Genomic DNA, 18,752 nt, shown 5'->3' with positions numbered 1-18,752 from the left:
TGTACCCAACCACCCCTCTCCCCAACTGCGCATGTAGGGCCACATCCTTGTGGGAGTGACCGTGCCATGTGCAGATCTTAAGGAAGCAAGACATTAGTCATTCTTAGTGATACCAGGGGAAGTGAGCAATTAATTGCCTGGGGAGCTATAAGTCACACATGAAGACATTTGAACACATGGCGATCTGGGATAAGAACACAAGAGCATTCACCAGGACATCTTCCTTTAAGCTGCTCATTTATTAAGGTAGCAACTATTTATTAACCATCTCCTGAGTGCCAGGCATTATACCAGGCACTGGGGCTAACCAGGTGGTTCGAATGTAGCCTCTCCCCTGCGGGAGGCAGAAGTGTCTGGAAGAGAGAAGTGCACATGCAGAGATGATACACCAATATGAAATGCAGTGAAGTGTGACAGATGCAACATCACTGACCTGCTGAGGAGGCAGTAGGGCCTTGTGAGGAGGGGCTGAATGCAGGTGAGTGGGGAGGACATCAAGAAGGCCACACAGAAGAAGAGGCTATTAAGAGGCTCTGAATATCAAAGGTACTGAAGGAAATGATTAATTTAATCATTTCCTCATGTCATAGAGACTCTGTTCACCTATAAGCTACTCTACTGTTGAGATTTTTGACTACTGAGGGTGCTCACAGGATGACACGTGTGACACTGATAGTGAGCATGTGTGTGAATGCATATACACATGCACGCCCACTGCTCCCCAATCTCCCCCTGGTATGCTGGGGCCTTTCAATCCCATTGCATCTTCCAAAGCTGGATACACACTATGTTGGTCTCATTTTGCAGCCCTGACCCTGCACTAATAGCCCATCCTACCAGAGAGACTTAGAAGTCCCCTTCTGAGCAGCTTTGTTATTCTCCTTCTCCTTTCAGAGTCTCAGCCCCATACCTGTGGGGTGTTCCTCATTTTCCTCCACTGAGGCCAAGCCCTGGAGGCTTGTGGGAAGGGAGCAGATGGTGGGAGTGTGGGAAGTGAATGGGGAAGACAGCAGAGACTGAAGGCAGACATTTTTTTTTCTTTTTTATTCTATACAAGTGGGGAGAAGCCCCTGGGGATACAGGGACAGAGATCTACCCTCCCAGGGGAGGAGACAGGCCCCACCCTGAAGCTCTCTGCAGAGCGAGGCATCAAGGCAGGCACTGAGAGCCTCCCTCTCTCCAGGTTGCTTCCTCCCTTCCAGTCCCTGGCCTCCAGCTCCCCTGTGCCTGTTGGACAGGGCTGGCAAGGAGTCTGGGGGAACAGGGATGGATAGGGGTCTGAGTCCTTGTGAGGCACATGTTGAGAGGAAGGCTGGAGAGGAAGGTGTCGTGGCAGCTGTCAGTCTGTTCCTGGCTCACTGGTTCCTGCTGGGGACAAATTCATGGAACTCTGTTTCCTGGGCAGGGAGAGCCAGCACCCTGTGTTGAATAGATTGACAGATAGGTGGGAAGGGGTCCTGCCCTCTCACCACTGGCACCTGAGGGGTCAGGGGGCCGTCTTCTATCAGGCTCCAGTTTATCACAGGACTGCGCCCGCCGTGTCCTCTTGGGTTTCAGTGGGGCAGTCCGGCGGCCTGGATCAGGGGGTCCTGAAATGACATTCATAGCAAGCTTGGCATATGTGGGAGATCACAGGCTGGGGTGCTTATCCAGGCTGTGACTCCTGGTTGTTGCTTATTCCATGCCTTTTAAGGGGAACCGATGTGGACAGCAAGGTTTCTGAGGATTCCCTGAGCCCCTCACTTAGCCAGGGAAGCAGACCTTGGACTTCAGGCTCCTCTTGGTCTTGCTGTGAACCCAGCCTCAGCCGGGACTTGTTGACTCCTGGGGCTGTATTCCCAGCCTCGGTCTCCTCCCTGCCTCCTGGTACCTGAGGGGGCCGGCGACCTCTGGGGACAGCTACTGGCTTGGGAGGCCGTGGAGCTAAAGGGGGATCCTGTAGCTGGCAGAGGAAGGAAGGTGCTGGGTCAGTCTCCTTGCCTCATCCAAGCACCCTACCCACCCACCTTGCTGGCCCTCACCTTGGCATTCCTGGCTGGAACCATCCTCTCTGGGAATAAGGCTCCCTCCTTTTCTTCCTCCCCATCTTGGGAGGCTGGGCTGGGGCTCTGGCAGCTGTGGTTGGGGGCACTCTCCTCAGCTGGGGGATAGCAGACAGAAGAAGCTACAGGAAAAGGCATGCTTGAAGAGCCCTCCTCGGTGTACTCCTCTGGGGAAGCCCCATAGGCCAAGACTTTCCCCCTTCAGTTCCATTTGCTCCATCTCTGCCTTTGATGTCCCCTTCTACCCTTCAATGGCCACCTTTCCTTAGCTCTGGGTACCCAGGATCACCCTGAGGTCATCACCTCTTGAGGGGGCTCTGGCCTGGATGCCTCTCTTGCAGAGCAGAACCCAGGTCCTTTCCTACCAGGGCAAAGCCAGGACATGGGGCCTGTTAGACCCACAGGCATGGCTGCCCATCCAGAGCTGCAGTGTCCCAGGGCTCTGCCAATACTGCAGCCTGACATTCCCAGAACTGTTTGCCAGTCTGATTTAGAGACAGACTCAAGGAGAGTACACTGGCACATTGCTGCCCTCCCCGCTGCCTCCTTGCCCCAACTTTTAAGCAGCATGAGTCTGAGGGTAAACACCTGGCAAATGGAGTCTATATGCGTCACTATGAGGGATGCGTGCAGTGAAGCATCTGCCTATTCTGACTGTGGTTTCCTAAATGAAGGATGCGGCCCTGCTTTGAATACTTGACCCAGTCTGTGTGAGGGATGGGAAGTCAGTACAGATGCCCCAGTGCTGGGTTGGCCTTGGAGGATGGGGAAGGCACACAGGCACTGTCATGACCATGTCAGCTTGGCTCTGGGCACTACAGGGGAGAGAGGAGCAAGGGCCAAAAGGGGCAGGAAGGGACTATGGAGAGCAGGCAGCCCAAGTCAGACCTGCCTGCCCATCTTTTAACTCCTTCTGGTCCTGTATGTATTAGTCCAGGGGTAGGAGTGGAGGAGGGCAAGGGGGTGTATGTGTCTACAGGAAGATTTTGTCCATGTCAATATTGTCAGGGGTCATATTCCAGGCCTTGGAAATTCAAGTCAATGCTGAGCTGGTCAGCTTTTCTTTAGTGGCTCCTTATACTTAAGGTACTCTGAACCCAGCAAGAGGGAAGTATCATACCTGGAATAGTCCTCCTCCATTTTATTCCTCCAGTCATGAGACCAGAAAATAAATGACCTATTTAAAGTCATGGGTGGCTGAGCAGGACCAATATCCAGGGCGTCTGACCTCCAAAGCAGTGCTCTTGCCCCTCCTTTGGGGCACCTTTCTGAATAACCCAATGATAGGTCGACAAGGTATTTTTACAGGAGGCTGAAATGTTTGAAATGAGCCTGGCATAGCTGGCACTCCCTAGCAGCTTGACTTCCCACCCTCTTCCCAGCTAAGGAGCAGAATGGGAACTTCTCTATAGAGGGCACTGCTGTGCTGATGGTGGTCTGAGGCAGCACCTATCCTAGAGGATTTCCTGGAACCATCGATATAAAACATTGCTCCTGTCTGTTAGCTGTAGTGAAACCACTTTTGATCTGGAGATTTTTTCTTTGGATGGAACTGTTTGTCTCTTTTGAATGTAGCTTTGTAAAATACCCTTAAACATTTTCATTGTGCTGACTTCTCACTGCCCCATGTTGGTGGGAAATTCCTCAGCTCAGGAGCCACAGCTTCTGTTTCTTTGGACATGCCCTGGATTTTTGGTGCTGCTGCCTAGGAAGGGGCTATCCATACCTATGTGCCATGTGGCCTCTGCTCGTCGTATGGCACTGAAGCTTGGCTTGGTGCTTTGAGGTGGTGGGGGTGGCTTCCAGGCTCCAGGTCCTGGAATGGAAGGAGATGGGAAAGGGAAAGGAAGAAAGAGAAAGGGCAAATTAGGAGGGGATCCTGAGAGAAGGGTCAAAGGAGGGGAGCAAGGATGAGTAATCTCACCTGCATCATCTGAAGAGCGCCTTTTCTGCCAAGCCTGGGTGCTGTCATCCAGGTCTGGGCCTGTGCCCTGAAAGAATGGGTAAGTCAGATCAGGTCATGAGAAAAGCCCCCTCCATGGGGGACTGCAATTGACAAACGGTTTCTGCTCTGGCATCTCATGTCATTTTCATGTCACTACTTCCTAGATACTTGGACCATGTTTCCCAAGTGGCACCCTTACCATCCTGGGGGCACAAGAAATGGCTTACACAAATTAACATACTTCTATCTTAATAGATAGATGTTTATTCTATGATTAATAGAAAAATTACTTATACAAAGTGCCTGAGATTTTAAAGATGATAATGCTTATATCTAGACTAAGTTTAAAAAAAGGTGAATTGATTTAAATAAAAATATTACATAAATACTAATTTAGGTGGCACATGGATAAGGTGAAAATCATCATAAATGGGCTGCAATCAAGTTACCAAAGTTTGGGAAGAAGAGCACTAGAGGTGAGTAGTTTTATGACTCCTCCAACCACGTATTTTACAATATCCAAGAGGTTTAGTAGCTAGTCCCAAATTCCCTGGCAAGCATGGGTAGTGCAGAGAACTGCAGCCAACAACTTCCAACTCCAAAGCACCTGCATTCTCTGTGGAATCACCAGCAATGAGGGAGCAGGAAGGGGGATGGTGGACAGGGACCCACAGGACCCTCAGCTTGTAGTACCAGGCTCCTCTCACCTCTCGTTTCCCGTCGAAGCTCCAACCCTTGGCTCTTCCCAACCCAGGAAGGGCAACACCGTGGGCCCTTGGCTGCTGTGCTGTCCCAGGAACTGGGTCCCCCTCCCCTGGCTCTGACCCTTCGGTGCCCTGGAACAAGGTCTCTTGTTTACAAGCAGTTCCTGATGGAGAAGGAACTACATGGGCAGCAGTGGAGCAGTGGGAGCACCCCCACCCCACTGAGTCACTGGCCCTGGGGAGCCCCCCTGCCATGACCCTGAGAGAAGTCCTTCCAATGCCATCATTTTCATACAGCACTCCCAGCATGCTCTGGGCTACCAGGTATTAGTCCATTCTCAAGGAAAGGAGAAATGGAATGACCAGTGCTCCTCAGAACCTTGAGTCCTAACATTCTCCCATTAATGTTGGGGTGATGTTAGCGAATGGGCTATGTGAGGGACAGGAGAAAGGGAGGACGCGGCACCCCCTGCCTTACTTACCATCTTCTTACGAAAGGAAGGTCCCCTTCCCCCACCAAATCCAGGGAGGAGGCTGGTTTCCTCCTCTGGGCTCCAGCAGGGAGAAGAGTTATTGCCGAGGCTTGGGGGGTCTGGGCTGGGAGGGCTCTCCTGAGTTGGGGGTGGGGGTGGGGGTGGAGGGAGGAGGAGTCCAGCAGTGGGGGACCCTGGTCCCCTGTCCCCCTTGAAGCTCCGGGGCCTCCGAAAATGAAACAGGCCTCGGCGCCTCTTCTTCTGGAGTGGAGGCAGTGGTGCCTCTGAGAGGCCTGGCCGAACAGTCCTCAGAGTCCTGGGGTAGCTGGGCAGAGTTGGGGTGAGTTAGTGACAAACGCTAGATGCAGAGCCCAGAGTGGTGCTGGTGTTGGTTCATCCTGGGTCTAATGAATATCCTATTTCTCTCTCTCATCTGGTCTCTCCTGCTGCCCTGTGCGCCTTTCCACTTACTTAGTTCTCAGAGGAGGTGGTGTCCTTTTCTTCCCCATCATAAACCTCCAGTAGTCTTTTTCCCCTAAATTGACTCTCTCCTCCCAGACTGTCTACTCCCTCACCTTGGCAACAATTTTTCTCCTCCAAGTGTCCTGGCTTTTTCTGGACATATCCTGGGGAGTCTGTGTAAGACAGAGATGGAGGCCACTGGCCTCAGGGCCTCATACTACTAATGGGCCATCCATCCCAGGGCCTGTCACCTCTGCCCTGTCCCTACCATCCCAATCTGGTAGTTCATGCTGGCTCCATCCTTTTTAACTGTCATGAGGAGACTTAGAGGCATAGGAGTTAAAGGATGTGGGGGAAGGTTAAGAATGTGGAAAAATGTCCCAGAGAGACTGGATTGGGGACACTGTTGCTGGAGAGACTTCAGGGGAATTGGGAGGATAGGAACTGAAAATGAGAGTGTGTCTAGGCATCATACCTGGAACTTTCATCCATGACCCTTCGGCTGAAAAAGTCCTCTAGCCCCTCATCTAGGCGGCTGGCCATTCCATTCTCCTGACGAGTCCCAGGTACTGGTACCTGCTAAGAGGAAGAGTCCTGTGGGATAGCTCATGTTTCCCACCTCCCAACCTCTCAGAGCCTTCCCTTTGGACTTGGCCCAATGGAAATTCAGACTTTGATTCACCTAGGCATTTCCTAAGCTTGGAGAAAGGCTCTTGGCTTTGTCCTTCATAAAAATTAGAATGTCACTGCCTGGTAGACAGAGATTTCTTTCCTCATTTCTTTATTTTTTGATATGGGGTCTTGCTGTGTTGCCAGGCTGGTCTTGAACTCATGGGCTCAGGAAATCCTCCTGCCTCAGCCTCCTGAGTAGCTGGGTACCACCATCCCCAGCTAGATGGAGATTTATTATCTGCAATAAGGTCTAGCTCCCATCTAAACTGGATAATCCCTTAACTGTTTTATGGCTTGCTTGGGCTCCTGCCCAGTTCCCCAAAGCTAATATCTCTGGCATCTAGGACCTAAAGCTGGAATCCCTGGCAATAGCATTGCTAAGGAAAGTCAGTCCTTTGTAAGGTCTTTGGGACTCACACTGGGCCGACCTGGTCCTGGTGGAGTGGTCCTGGGGGGCCGGGGCCTCCCTTGTGTTTGATGCCTTAGTTTATAACCATGAGTAGGCAGCTCAGATAGACCTTCCCAGGAGCCACTAGCTGAAGGCTGGCTGCCCCCGAGTCCTGAGAACCAGCCAGGGGGGATCCCCAGGCTCCCCAGTTGGCTTTCCATGTCCTGAGGGCTCCCACCTGTGGGTACAGCAGCATTAGAGGGACTAGCAGGAGGGATAGGGAGAAGAGAGGATGCAGAGACAGAGAAGAAAGGGAAAGAGGGCCTAGGGAAGGCATAGGAGCCCGGAGGACATGAGAACTGAGGCTGGGGACTCACTGATGAAGGCAGACACCGGCCGGATCTTGCGGCAGCGTTTCTGCTTTTTGATGGCCATGGTGTCCTGCAGAAATGGACACAGGATGGGGCCAGGGCTCAAGAACCCTCAACTGGAGCCTCTTACTCCTCATTAAAGCCTTTTCTTTGGAGTTTATCCTCCCTCCTGCTGCTCAGGGGGCTGAGGCACTGGGACCAGGGAAGAGGCTGGGCTGGATTGAGTTTGAGGGGAGGCCAGGCACAGAGAGGTAGAGAGTGGAGTCTTGGGAGGGGGCAAAGTAATATAGGTTCAAAGGCAGGACCCAGGTTAAGGGGGGGTGGCTCACGATGTTGGTCCCAAGTTCATCATCTGTGGTCTCCTCGTGGTCATGGTTCCGGCCTCGGCCTCTGGAGGACAGATCCTGCCCTTGGCCCAGCCCCCCTGGTGGATCTGATAGTGTCCTTAACTGGGTCAAGTGCCGGGCCTGGGAAAGGATAGGTATGACTAGGATCCCAAGGAAGCTGCCCACCTCTCAGGGATATGGGAGGTTGGGATGGGGTGATGCAGGGTGGAGGGCATGCCCCAGCCTGGCCAGGTTCAGAAGACTTACCAGGCTCTTGTGGGAGTGGTACAGCTCCTGCAGGATCTCATCCACTATGGAGTTGGTCAAGTAGGTGACAACTGAGAGCTTCACCTCACTGTAGGCATAGGTGGGGCTGCTCAGTCACCCCTTGTCTGGCACAGAGCCTCAGCTCCTCCCTACCGCAGATGCCTAAGAGAATGGGTCAGTGGGCTTGGCTACCCATGGAGAATGTGGCTGCTATAGGAGGCACCTTATGTCTACCACAGTCATGTCTCCACAAACATGTCTAGTTCCAGCCCTCGTGTTTGTGGTCAAAGAGGAATTGAAGGAGGAGCAAGGAGGTTCTAGGTCAGGAGCCCCAGTGGAACAGAGCTAGGTGAATTTGGGTGCTGAATAAACCTTGAAAGTGTAGAAACCTGTACTTCTTGGGGCTGGGCTTGTGGCTCAGTGGCAGAGCGCTTGCCTTGCACATGTGAGGCACTGGGTTCGATCCTCAGCACCACATAAAAATAAATAAACAAAATAAAGATATTGCATCTCTCTATAACTAAAAATATTAAAAAAAAGAAACCTGTACTTCTTGAGCCTGGCTGTTTCAGATTCTTTACTTATTTGCTTTGGTGAGTGGTGGCACCCAGACCCAGAGTGAAAGCACTTTAGGGAAAATGAAGACAGGGAGGAAGAAAACATGGCATCTAGGTGTCTGACATACATCACTTTGCTCATGTCTTTGAGGAAGTTGGGTTTTGTTTCTAGGAAACAATTCCTGGTATATGTATGTGGGTACATGCTGCATATACCTGTTTGTGTACCACCGGGGCTTCTAAACCCCAGCTCAGCATTTACGATTACTAGGGCAAAGACCAGTCAGATTCTAAATAGCAAGGTTGCATTTGGTTAAAGATTTATCCCTCACAACAGAGATTATGCCATTCATTATTCATTGCTGCTGATAGTTCCCAAGTCCCTATGTACTCTGAGCCAAGTCCAGCCCTACCCCCAGCCCCATGCTCTTTCTCACTCCAGCTTGTTCTGAATGTCCTGTCCCGCCTGCTCCAGCAGTGCCCCTCGGATGAAGTTCCGAGGCACAGTGACGCGCTCTGCCACATTGCTCAGCATCTTATTGTGCCCTTCAGCCACCCGCATGGCTACGGGGCATAACTCCTGTGTTAGGCTGACCATGGATTCCAGGATCACCTAGTGTGGGGAGAAGGGAGGCCAGAGTCCCAAGGGGAGCAGTCAGGGCTGGCACTTCAGTGCAAGAAACGTTAGCCTGTCTATTCCAGTTCCCCATGGTGACACTGAGGGACCTGCCTAAGGACACAGATCTGTTAGAGCCTTGGACACTCAGGCTTCCCTACCTCATAATCAGTGCTTCTTCTATCCTACCACATAGAAAGGGGGAGAAACAGTCCCAGGATCAGAATTCAGAGAAGGGGAGGTTACAGTTTAGGGTCCAAGGTCAAAGCTTGCAGAAAAATCCAAGCCCCATATTGTTGTAATGCTTTTGCACAGGGGTACTGTGGGTAGTCTCAACTGTGCATTTCCTTTTTACCCTCCTTCTCTGACTTCAATTCTTAGCTTTGGACATTGGTCAACACTGGGTTCCCATCATGGCCTCCTCCCTTCTCCAGGACTTGCCTGCAGCTCCTTGTCCACAGCCTTGGACACCTCACTGGCTACTGATTCCAGCCTCTGCCGCACAGGTCCGTCATTGGCCAGCACATGGCCCAGCTCATAGAGGCTGGGAAACAGCTAGGGAAGGAAGGGGTTAGGTTCAGAGACCAGAATCAGAGCCTAAAACATCCCTGGGGGCTTTGGGCTAGGAGAGCAGATGCCTGGACACTCCTGGGTTAGTATGGTTGGCCTTCTTGGGTTCTCCAGACTGTCAGGGAGGGTGGGGCTGCAGAGGGCTCACCGCCCGGGAGTTTTTGGCATCCTTGATGAGGTCCCGAGCGTAGAGCAGCTCATCCTGCACAGGTTCCAAAGGGCACAGCCTCAGTGCCCGCACCTCCTCCTGCACTCGTCCACACAGCCGCTGCAGCATCTGGAGCACAGTGGCAGGATTGTCAGGGGTCTCAGGTCAGACCCTTTGGTCCATGCACCTGGTGCTGACATTGGCAGTGGTGGTAGTGATGTCTTTGGGTAGCCCCAGTCTCTCTCTTTAGAATTCCCTTCCTGAATGCTCAGTCAAGTTCCCAGAACCCTGTGCATCTCTTGTCTGGGGCTACTTGTTTTCCCACATATGTTTGGAGCCCACATTCTGAATACCCTGTCCTTTTGCTTTCCTACATGCTCAATCCAGTTATGTGATTACATGATGCCTCTTCCTGCCCCCACCCCATGCACTTCACCACCTTACCCCTGTACCCTTCATGCCCCATGTGTCCCAGAGGGAAACGTTTACTTGCTCGGCGCTGCTGGTCACCAGGCCCTGCTGTAGCCTGAAGGCCTGCTCCTGGGGGCATGTCTGAGAGTGGTTGTTCCTCACCAGGCACCATTGGATCTGGAGACCATGAAGTGGGTAGGATCAGGGCTAAGGACATGGGCTGCCCTCTGCCCCTTGCTTTCTCACCCTGCTTAAGATAGCACCCTCCACCTTCTGCCAGACGTCCTCCGTGCGCTCAGGGGCACTGCGGTAGGCTTGGGAGATGTCGCTCACCGGGAAGGACATGAAGCGTAGTGTATGGTTGCTGTGGGACACAGAATGGCTGGGTAGGGCAGGACCCCTGCTCCCCAAAGCCCACCCCTTGTGCATCATTTCCCCTCTTTCATGGTCCTTCCTTACACTTCTGTGGAGGAGACTGGTTGGGGCTGGGGTAGTTTAGGCCTTATCCTGGCAAGGGGAGGCAGGGGGCTTGGATCAGGGCAGGGCCTTGGTCCACTTACCTCTCCAGTGCCCTCGCAATATCCAGGAAGCCCAGGGCAGATGTATTGTTCCGATCCCATAGGATAGTTCTGAGGGAAGGTGAGCACTGGTTTGTCACCCCTTCCTCTAAAGCCCTCCCTCCTTTCCTGACTTAGTGATGGTTCTGGGATGGGGGTCTTCCAAAGGTTGGAATACAAGGCATTGAGGCAAGAATGTGTACATACATATGTGTGTGTTGTGGGGGGTTGGAATTTTGGGTCGGAGAGTCCAGGTGTGGATCTCACCTGAGGGAGGAATTTATCTGCAGGGCCTTAGACAGCATCTTGGCCCCGATGTCCTCCATGCCATTGCCGCTCAGATCCACTTTGGCCAGGCAGGTGTTACTTCCCAGAGCATTGATGAGGATGCTAGTACGGAGCTTCAGTCGGGAGTCTGCCACTGACAGTGACTGCAGGGACTGAGTGGGCAAGCAGGGGTTGGGTCCAGTCCCCACAGTCCCCTGCCACTGGAGGTCCCCTCCTAGGCCCAGTCACTCACACAGTCCTCTTCCTGGATCAGTTGTACCAGCTTGTGGAGGATCTCCTCCAGGGTCCTGTGGGGAATTGGGGCTCAGAGTAGAAGGGGAAGGGGCTGGGGTCATACTATTGAAGGAGGAGAGAGGTGGCCAGAGGTAATACAGTGAGCCAAGAGGATGGGTGGATGAAAGGATGAGGATCTCTGGGCGTGGGAAGGGGGCCTCACTTGGCCTTGACATTGAAGTTCTTGCCCAGGAACAGGTGCTTGAGGGACTTGTTCTTGCCAAGTGCAGGCACCAGGGTCAGGAGGTCCGAGTCGAACCCTGGTCAGTAGATGGGACAGGCCTGGCCTTGAGGCCTGAGGCTAACTGGGGTCTCCTCAGGGCTTCTTCCCTTTGTTCAAAGAGGTGTCCTACTCACCATTGTCTGACAGATCTAGGCTGCCCACACAGGTGACAGCCCCCAGCTGCTCCTGCAAGGCCTGGGCTCCTGCTGAGCGGAGCTGCAGAGACAGGGTAGAGCAGGGAAGGCCGGGATTGGGGTAAGAGATGGAGTGGGGGAATAGGGAACCTTTAATCCTCATAGACCAGAGTAGTAATGCCAGGGTTCCAAGGTCACACGAGGTTGTGGGTATAAAACCAGGGAGGTCCTTTATCTATACCCCATCCTTTTTCAAGGCTCTCTCTCTCCCTGTCAGAAAGACTGCTATTCCTAAAACAGCTTGCTCCTGCCCTCTGCTGGAAAAGCCTGGTATCTCCCACCCACCAAAGCTTTAGGTGGGGAGAACACAATGGTCTCTGGAAAAAGGGCCAGAGAGGGGAAGCAGAGGTGTGGTTAGGGCAAAGGGTTACAGAGGAGTAGCACAGAGGTGAGAGGTGAGATGGAGCCAGGGTTTGACTCTGGTTGGAGAAATGAACACTGGGTGACAGGTGAGAATTTACCTCACAGCTGCTGAGGTCCAGGTGCAAATCACTGAGGTGACTGTTGAGGGAGAGGCCCTGAAGTAGCGCCCTGTAGGAGGAAGGTCAGTAGGCCCACATTTACCCTTCCTCTAGGTCCCTTTGGTTCCCTTGGACACCCCCCAACCCTGCACCCACCAGACCTGAGGGCCTCCAGGGGCAGCCTTGTGGTTGATAGGTTGACGTGGCTCAGTGTGTAGGCGCTGCTGAAGAACTGCTTGAAGGCTGGTGGGGCCTCCCGGCCCTTCCTGTGGAGATCCCTGAGGTCAGCAAGGGAGGGGGATGACCACAGTTTGCCCTGTCCCTCCCTGCCCCTCCTGCCCCCACCTGTGGGAACAGCTGTTGCGAGCCAGGTTGAGGTAGGTGAGGTGGGAGCAGCAGCCATGAAGCAGGGCACCCAGAAGCTGTGGTGAGAGATATGGGGGGCCTCAGAGGGGCCAGGAGGTGAGGAGTGTGGTAGGTCAAGGACTCCCTCCGCCCTCCCCACCAAGGTCGGGGAGGTTCCCTTTCCCACTGTGGATGCACACTCAGCTTCTTAAAGCCTCAGTTTTGTCCTCTGTAGAAAGTGTGTCCATTCCCTGTCTGGTTCCCTGGGCTATGGAGAGGCTCACAGGCAGCAGATATGTAAAGCAGGGCCACCACTATTCCTAAGGTGCCTTTACTCAAGTTAGGGGAAACATCCTTTCCCACCAGTGGAGACACAGCCCTAGGCTAGGGTGCACAGCTGGAGTGAGGAGGTGAGGGCTGGCTTTTGGCATAGCAGGTGCAATCTCGAGACCTGGATATGGTGCACATAGGTATGAGCTACTGCTAAACTCCTCCTGGCAGCCTGCCCACCTCTGTACTCAGAGAAGGGGCAGGGGTGAGACAGAGACCCACCATAGCCTCCCCAAATCCCCTCAGCCTGGCACTCCCCGTCACCAACCCCTCACCAAGTCAACAGCACAGTCAGTCCCCGACAGGTCCAGGTGCACCAGGGCATTGGGCTGGGCCAGGAAACTGTACAGAGCCTTAGGAAGAAAGGACAGACAGGCTACGGGAGAAGAGATGACAGAGTCTCTCTACCCCCAGGGGCAACGGGGTGAAAACTCCCTGGCCCTGAATCCTGAGCATGCTTCTGCAAAGGGTGAGGCTAATGTTCTGTGGACTCACATTGGCTTCATCGGTGGCGAGCAGCCCAGGGTTCTTGCTCAGGTCCAGGTATCGAAGGGAGCTGGCGAAGGCCGGGTTGGCCCCAAATGTCTGGCCCAGTGCCTGGAGCCCTGAGCACAGCGAGCACTGGGCTGGGTTGGCCCTCATCCCCACCTCTTCCCCTCAATACATGACCCTTCCCCATTCCTAAATGTGGCTATTTTCCACCCACAATCCCTGGAATGGTATGTGGATGTGTGGGTGCACCTCTGAGGCTCAGCATCACAGGGAGCACTTGGGGGAGGTCAGCAATCAGAGGTTAGGGGTCCTGGTGTGAGTACCTCGGGGGGAAATGGCAGTCTTGGCCAAGCACAGCTTGGTGAGGCCAGTGGGGAAGCAGAGTAGCTGCTGGCTCAGACTGAGGAAACCTGAGGAGTGGAGAGAATGGGCCCAGTGAGAGCTGGGCAGTAGGTGCAGGTGGTGTAGAGTCAGATGGGGGCTTGAGTAGGGTGCAGGCCTGGGGTCAAGGATAGAAATGCTGGGACAGGGGCTACCATCAGGCTGAAGAGCCACTGTTCAGACCCGGGTTGGGCTCTGGGCTAGGACAGGGGTCTGCATTGTGGTGGGATAGAATTCAGGGCTGGGGCTCACCCTTGTCCTCGATGGGGTTGTGGGACAGAGTGAGGGCATGCAGCACACAGCTCCCGTTCTCCCCAAACACCCCGGCCAGCTTCTGGACAAAGTCCCTTCGGGGAAGGGGAGGAAGGATTTGTCCGGAGCTGAGCCCCAGGTCCCAACCCGTGGGCTTCCCCTCCTCCTCTACCTGCCTGTCTGGCTGGCGCTGCAATGGTCAGAGGCCCTCAGAACAGGGGAGCAGCTTGGGGCCTGCCAGGGACCTTGTCACCTCTCTGGAGTACCTGAGGGCATGCCACACCTTAGGAAGTTGTGCTGAGACAAAGCCCAGCTTTGAGTCCTCAAGACTGCCACCCTGCTTGGCATTTGATGGAAAACAGGGATAAGGTATGGCAAGAACTAGGGAAAGGCCAATGAATTTGGGCATTGGGAGCCTGAGGTCTGAGTTCCAGCTTGACCACTAACTTGATTTGTGCCCTCTTTGGGTCTCAGCTTCCTTCCTCTCTGGAAAGTGAGGAGCTGGATGAGATAGTTCAGGGACCCCATGCTCTGAGGTTTTAGAACTCTTAAGACTACATGAAGGGGATACCACTGCCCACAGAGGAAGCTGGCCTCACGTCTTAAGTCCAGCATTGTCCAGCACTAGCTCTTCCAGGCTCCCCGACTTGCTCAGGGTATGTAGCACCTGTTCTAGAACTTCTGAACCCTGAGGACAGAAAGGTTCTAAGATCAGGAGCCAAGGAGGACACTCCCCTGCCCTCCCCTCTCTCCTACTTCCTACCAGCCGCAGGTCTTTGCAGTAGAGTTTGGTAAACCACTGGTTGTAGGCCAGGGCTGCCACCATTAGGGCCAAATCTCTGTGGGGATAGTGAAGAGAGGAGGAAGTGGTAAGTAGGTGGCTGGGGTAGGAAAGAAGAGACCAATGATGGGGGTAATTGGACTGGGGAAAGATGGCTAGATACCAGTGGAGTTGGGAGTGTGGAGTTGGGGAGATAGAGCAGGGGCTGGGTGGGACCAGAAGGGAGATCCTGGGAAGGGCCAGGGTTGAACAGAGGTGGGGAATTTGGGGGTTAAGTCTCTGCCCCAACTGCTTACCGGCTCTCTAAGTGGCTGAAATCCAGAAGATTGAACTCACGGTTATCCTCAGCATGGTAAATGGTATCCACATCCTTGGAGAGATGGAACTAGCTCACACCTGCTCCCCACCCCCTCATCTGCTCCTCCCTCCAGGTCCCACTGGCTCCCTGCTAAGTCCCTGCTCAACGCACCCATTGCACCTCCTCACGGCAGTGCAGCCCATTGTAGTCACACAGGGCAGCATAGGTCTCGGAGAAACCACCTGTGGAGAGGAGATGGACTGGCTCCATGAAGGGCAAGGGGATGTGAAACAGCTTGGGGTTCAAGGTCACCATATGTGCTAGTATCCTAGGTTCCTGCTACATCATGCAGCTCCTGAGATCCGGGAACATCAAGGCAGGCAAAGACTCCTCAAGGCAAAATCCCATGCACAAAGGGCTCTGGACATGGTGCAGAATGACCTGGGTCCCACATTCCTTGTGTTTGCCCCTGCTCACCACACACACTATGGGTGGTAGATGTTGAAGTCTCAGAGTTGGGGGATGTGTCTCGGGGGCCCTCAGGTGTGTCCACATTTCCACGTCGGATCAAACACCTGGAAAATGAACAAATCATCCAAGAGTGGGATCGAAAGAGGCTCTCAATTATTTCCCCTGTTATAGCTTTTGTGCCCCCAGGAAAAAGCAGGAGGGGAACATGAGCACTCTTTTTCTAGGTTGTCTAGTTGTCTAAGTCTCATTGTTGTCTAATCCCTTGAGATACCCCTTGTTTGCCACTCACCCAGGGCCAGGGCAGACCTTGGAGAGGGCAGAGCTCACATGTCGCGTCACCTGGTCCACGCTCTCAGCTGATGGCAGTCGCATGCTCACCATGCCGCGCTCCGTCTCCACCAGGATCTGGGGGGAGGGAGCGGCAGAGCCTTAGACATTGACTCCCTCCTCCAGTTGGCCCAATAGTGGCATGCAGAACCCTGGTGATCACCTGGTTCTGACTGAGCGTGTTGAAGGCACGGATCTCCAGGACATTGAAGGAGCTCTCCACCTGGAGGGATGGAGATGCTCAGTTCCTGATTAGGACCTTGTTGCCAGGCTCAGAAGGGAGCATGCTAGTCTTCTCTGGTCAACTCACCTTGGCAGGGACTTTAAGGGGGAAGAGGTGGAGGCGCCAGGAGGTCAGGGCCTGCAGAGAAGAGTATCAGCTGCTCATGGCAGCTGCCTGGGCCCTGGTGACCCTGCCTTCCTTTAGCCCCCTCAACTCTGCTCTTGGAGTTTCCTTTTCTTTCCTGCCCTACCTTAGGTTCCTAGACATCAGCCCAGCCCACCCTGCCCCTCCCCCAGGCTTTATCTCCTCAGCTGTTCTCCCATTTCTGTCTCTCCTGTCTAGCTCCCTACAGCTCAGTTGCTCTCACCAACTCCCTTCACCCCACCAAGATCAATGCCCTCACCAGCACTCGGTCCTCAAACTTCTTGGGTTTTGTCTCTAGCTTCACTCGATGTTGCTGGAGCACAGCCCCTTGGCTCAGGCACCTCCGGATGCTGTCTGCAGATGGGTGGGGGCCTGCTCAGAGCTCCCCTCACCCTGGCCACCCCCACTCCCTCAGGGTTGTTCAGATAGAGGCAGAGGCAGGGGCAGATTAGAGGAGAGAGAAACAGGGACAAAGAAGTATGGTACAGAGACTTTTCCTTCGTGGGTGACTTTTCCTATTGGAGAGGGAATGTAGAATGGAGAAAACTCTGGCTCCTGATGTCCCTGAGTTAGGGGACAGTAGCTGAGTGGCACTGCCTGTAGGAGGGTATGTCTTATACCTCTGAGGGTGTGAAGGATTTCTCCAGCCCATCAACACATACACAGTGAGTCAGTATGTGGGGGTGTGGGGGTGTCCCCTGACTGTATCCTAGGTGGTCTGGGTGTGGGAGTCTGACTTTACTACGAGTGTGTATGTATGCCTTCTGACAATGCCAGGGAGCCTGAGTGTGGCATTGGCAGGGACAGAGAAGTGTGAATGAGTCTGCTGGCTTGCTACTGTGAAAGGGCACAGTGCCAGACAGTTCGTGTGTGTGTGTGTGTGTGTGTGTGTGTGTGTGTGTGTGTATGTGTGTGTTGGTGGTGGTGGGGGAAGGATTTAATGTTTAAATGAGCCCCATACCCACATACCCATCTGCTGGCAGAACCATCCGGATATCCCATAGTGTGCATATGTACACGTGTGCAGTGGGGGTACATGTGTGTGGTGGAGGTACAGTTTCTGTAAAGATGTGTATACACACATCTCATGATTGTGATCCAGTGTGTGAGGGTATCTGTGGGAAATCGCCACAGTGCATCATGGCTCTTAGCATCCTTGAGCTCCTGCTCTCTGCGTGGGCTAGCCTGTGCTCAGCCTCTGGGGTCAGGGTTGTGGCACTGCTGGGGGTGGGGGCAGGCCTTGGTTTGGGCTAAGTATGAGAACCTATGAAACCAGAAGAGGCTTTGAAGTGTGGGTGGTGGGTAATGAGAAGAGGGCAGGTTGGGAAGGGGGCTGTGGGAGGTAAGCTGAAGGGACCCTGCTTTTGATTTTAGCTTCAGTCCAGAGCCTCTTTCCTGACTCCCTTCTTTGCCCCATGGCCTGGTCGATGCCAGGCATCTAGGGGGCTCTCTCCCGGGTCAGTTCCGGGGCGGGGCCGAGAAGAGGGAGGGTGTTAAGACAAGCAGCGGTCAGGACCAGGGGCAGCTCCCATCGCCTGGCGGGGCGGGCCTGGCCCCGCCCGGCGGGGGTGGGGGGAAAGCAAGGACTCTAAGGAGGGGACACTGGACACCTCACCGAGGGGTGGGTCAGGAACGCTAAGCGTCAGCCCCAGAAAGCGCAAGGGAACTGCACCTGTCACCCAAGAGCGGGACGGGCGGCTCCAGGATAGGAAGGTCCTTGGTAGGGTGAGGCGAGCGGGGCAGAGGAGGATGCTCCGGGGACAGCGATGCCAGAGCTGGGATGCAGGAGTAGGGGGCTGCCTTGGAGCGAGGATGCATGAGGGGGCAGGAGGCACCGGGCTTGGGTCTGACCACGGGCAGGAAAGCACTGGTCTGGGATGCTCCCGGACGGGGCGTCCCGGAGACCAAGGCAGCCTCCTACCTTGCAGCTCGCGGGTGAGCTCCACGCTGGCCTTGGCCATGGCGGTCGCTGCTGCTGCTGCTGCTGCTGCTGCTGCTGTTGCTGCAGAGAAGCCGCCGCCGCCGCCGCCGGGGAGCCGCGGCACATGCTAGTCCCGGCTCCGGCAGGGCCCGGGCGCTGAGCGCTGCAGCAGCGACCGAGCCCGCTCCAGTCAGGGGCGGCTGCGCGAGCGCTCCTCCCCCCGCCTCGGAGCGCCGGGTCTCCCGCCCCGCCCGGAGAAGTGCTGAACTGAGCATGCGCGCTGCGCTGCCTAGCCGCGTGAGACCCCGCGCGCGCTCGCGCCGACCCCTCCTGCGGGCTACCTAGTGAGAGGCCCAGAGCACGTCGCCTGGTGTTTGGGGTATCTCCCGGGCCGGGGGCACCGTTCCTGCTCTCCGTGCCACCTACTCACTGGGCACCTAGGGCAGAACCCCCAATTTCTTTGTTTATGGGCCTGGGTACACCTCCTTGGGCCATTCTTGCAGAGCCCCTCCCCTTTCCCCCGGCAGCTCAGGACCCATTCAGCTCGTCCTTGCTGACCCTGGAGGGAACTCCAAACCAAGGGCGATCCTGGGAGAGGACCTGGCCGGATCTGGGGGAGTTCGTCCCTATTCCTTGCTTGCCCGCCCAGGCTCGGGGATCCCCGCAGCGTCCTTGGCACATCCCTTGGGTTGTGAGGCTCGGAGTAGCACCTGGGAGTTTCCGAACCACCTCCTCCCAGCTGGCAGCTCTGCAGACACCTCCACCCTCAAGCGTCACACTCAAATCCTGGAGACCAGGAAGAGTGCTGAGGGGATGCAGAGATTAGCCTGCCCGGACCT

The 18,752-nt window shown here is 54.7% G+C and overlaps 2 protein-coding genes across 15 annotated transcripts in view; one reads left to right on the top strand and one right to left on the bottom strand.

Annotated features, from left to right (window-relative positions):
- The window catches only part of Nrl (neural retina leucine zipper), a 283,758-nt gene that overhangs the window by 38,720 nt on the left and 226,286 nt on the right, over nt 1–18,752 (top strand). For 10 of the 14 annotated variants that reach the window (XR_011706580.1, XR_011706573.1, XR_011706571.1 and 7 more), the window contains exon 2: nt 4,385–4,463. The exons of the other annotated variants lie outside the window; for them this stretch is intronic. The gene's annotated coding sequence lies outside the window, so the exon portion shown is untranslated. The remainder of the gene's footprint in view (nt 1–4,384; nt 4,464–18,752) is intronic. 14 annotated transcript variants of the gene reach the window in all.
- Carmil3 (capping protein regulator and myosin 1 linker 3) lies at nt 1,065–17,967 on the bottom strand. Its single transcript, XM_027920105.3, has 40 exons — nt 17,914–17,967; nt 16,252–16,346; nt 15,936–15,986; nt 15,789–15,848; nt 15,588–15,703; nt 15,305–15,402; nt 14,999–15,069; nt 14,826–14,899; nt 14,512–14,587; nt 14,348–14,436; nt 13,749–13,843; nt 13,439–13,525; nt 13,119–13,228; nt 12,899–12,976; nt 12,294–12,370; nt 12,110–12,214; nt 11,949–12,018; nt 11,428–11,509; nt 11,234–11,330; nt 11,030–11,084; nt 10,777–10,949; nt 10,513–10,581; nt 10,223–10,316; nt 10,031–10,129; nt 9,542–9,670; nt 9,265–9,378; nt 8,645–8,820; nt 7,651–7,738; nt 7,387–7,524; nt 7,064–7,127; nt 6,716–6,924; nt 6,102–6,202; nt 5,174–5,489; nt 4,695–4,823; nt 3,967–4,033; nt 3,769–3,858; nt 2,022–2,140; nt 1,762–1,942; nt 1,479–1,589; nt 1,065–1,365 (listed from the first exon to the last, which is right to left on the bottom strand). Exons 1-40 carry the CDS (start codon nt 17,951–17,953, stop codon nt 1,340–1,342), a joined length of 4,119 nt encoding a protein of 1,372 aa, XP_027775906.1. The 5' UTR covers nt 17,954–17,967; the 3' UTR covers nt 1,065–1,339.

The sequence above is a fragment of the Marmota flaviventris genome, chromosome 2 (assembly GCF_047511675.1).
Source record: "Marmota flaviventris isolate mMarFla1 chromosome 2, mMarFla1.hap1, whole genome shotgun sequence".
NCBI lineage: Eukaryota > Metazoa > Chordata > Mammalia > Rodentia > Sciuridae > Marmota > Marmota flaviventris.
This window is presented reverse-complemented; position numbering and strand designations above follow the sequence as displayed.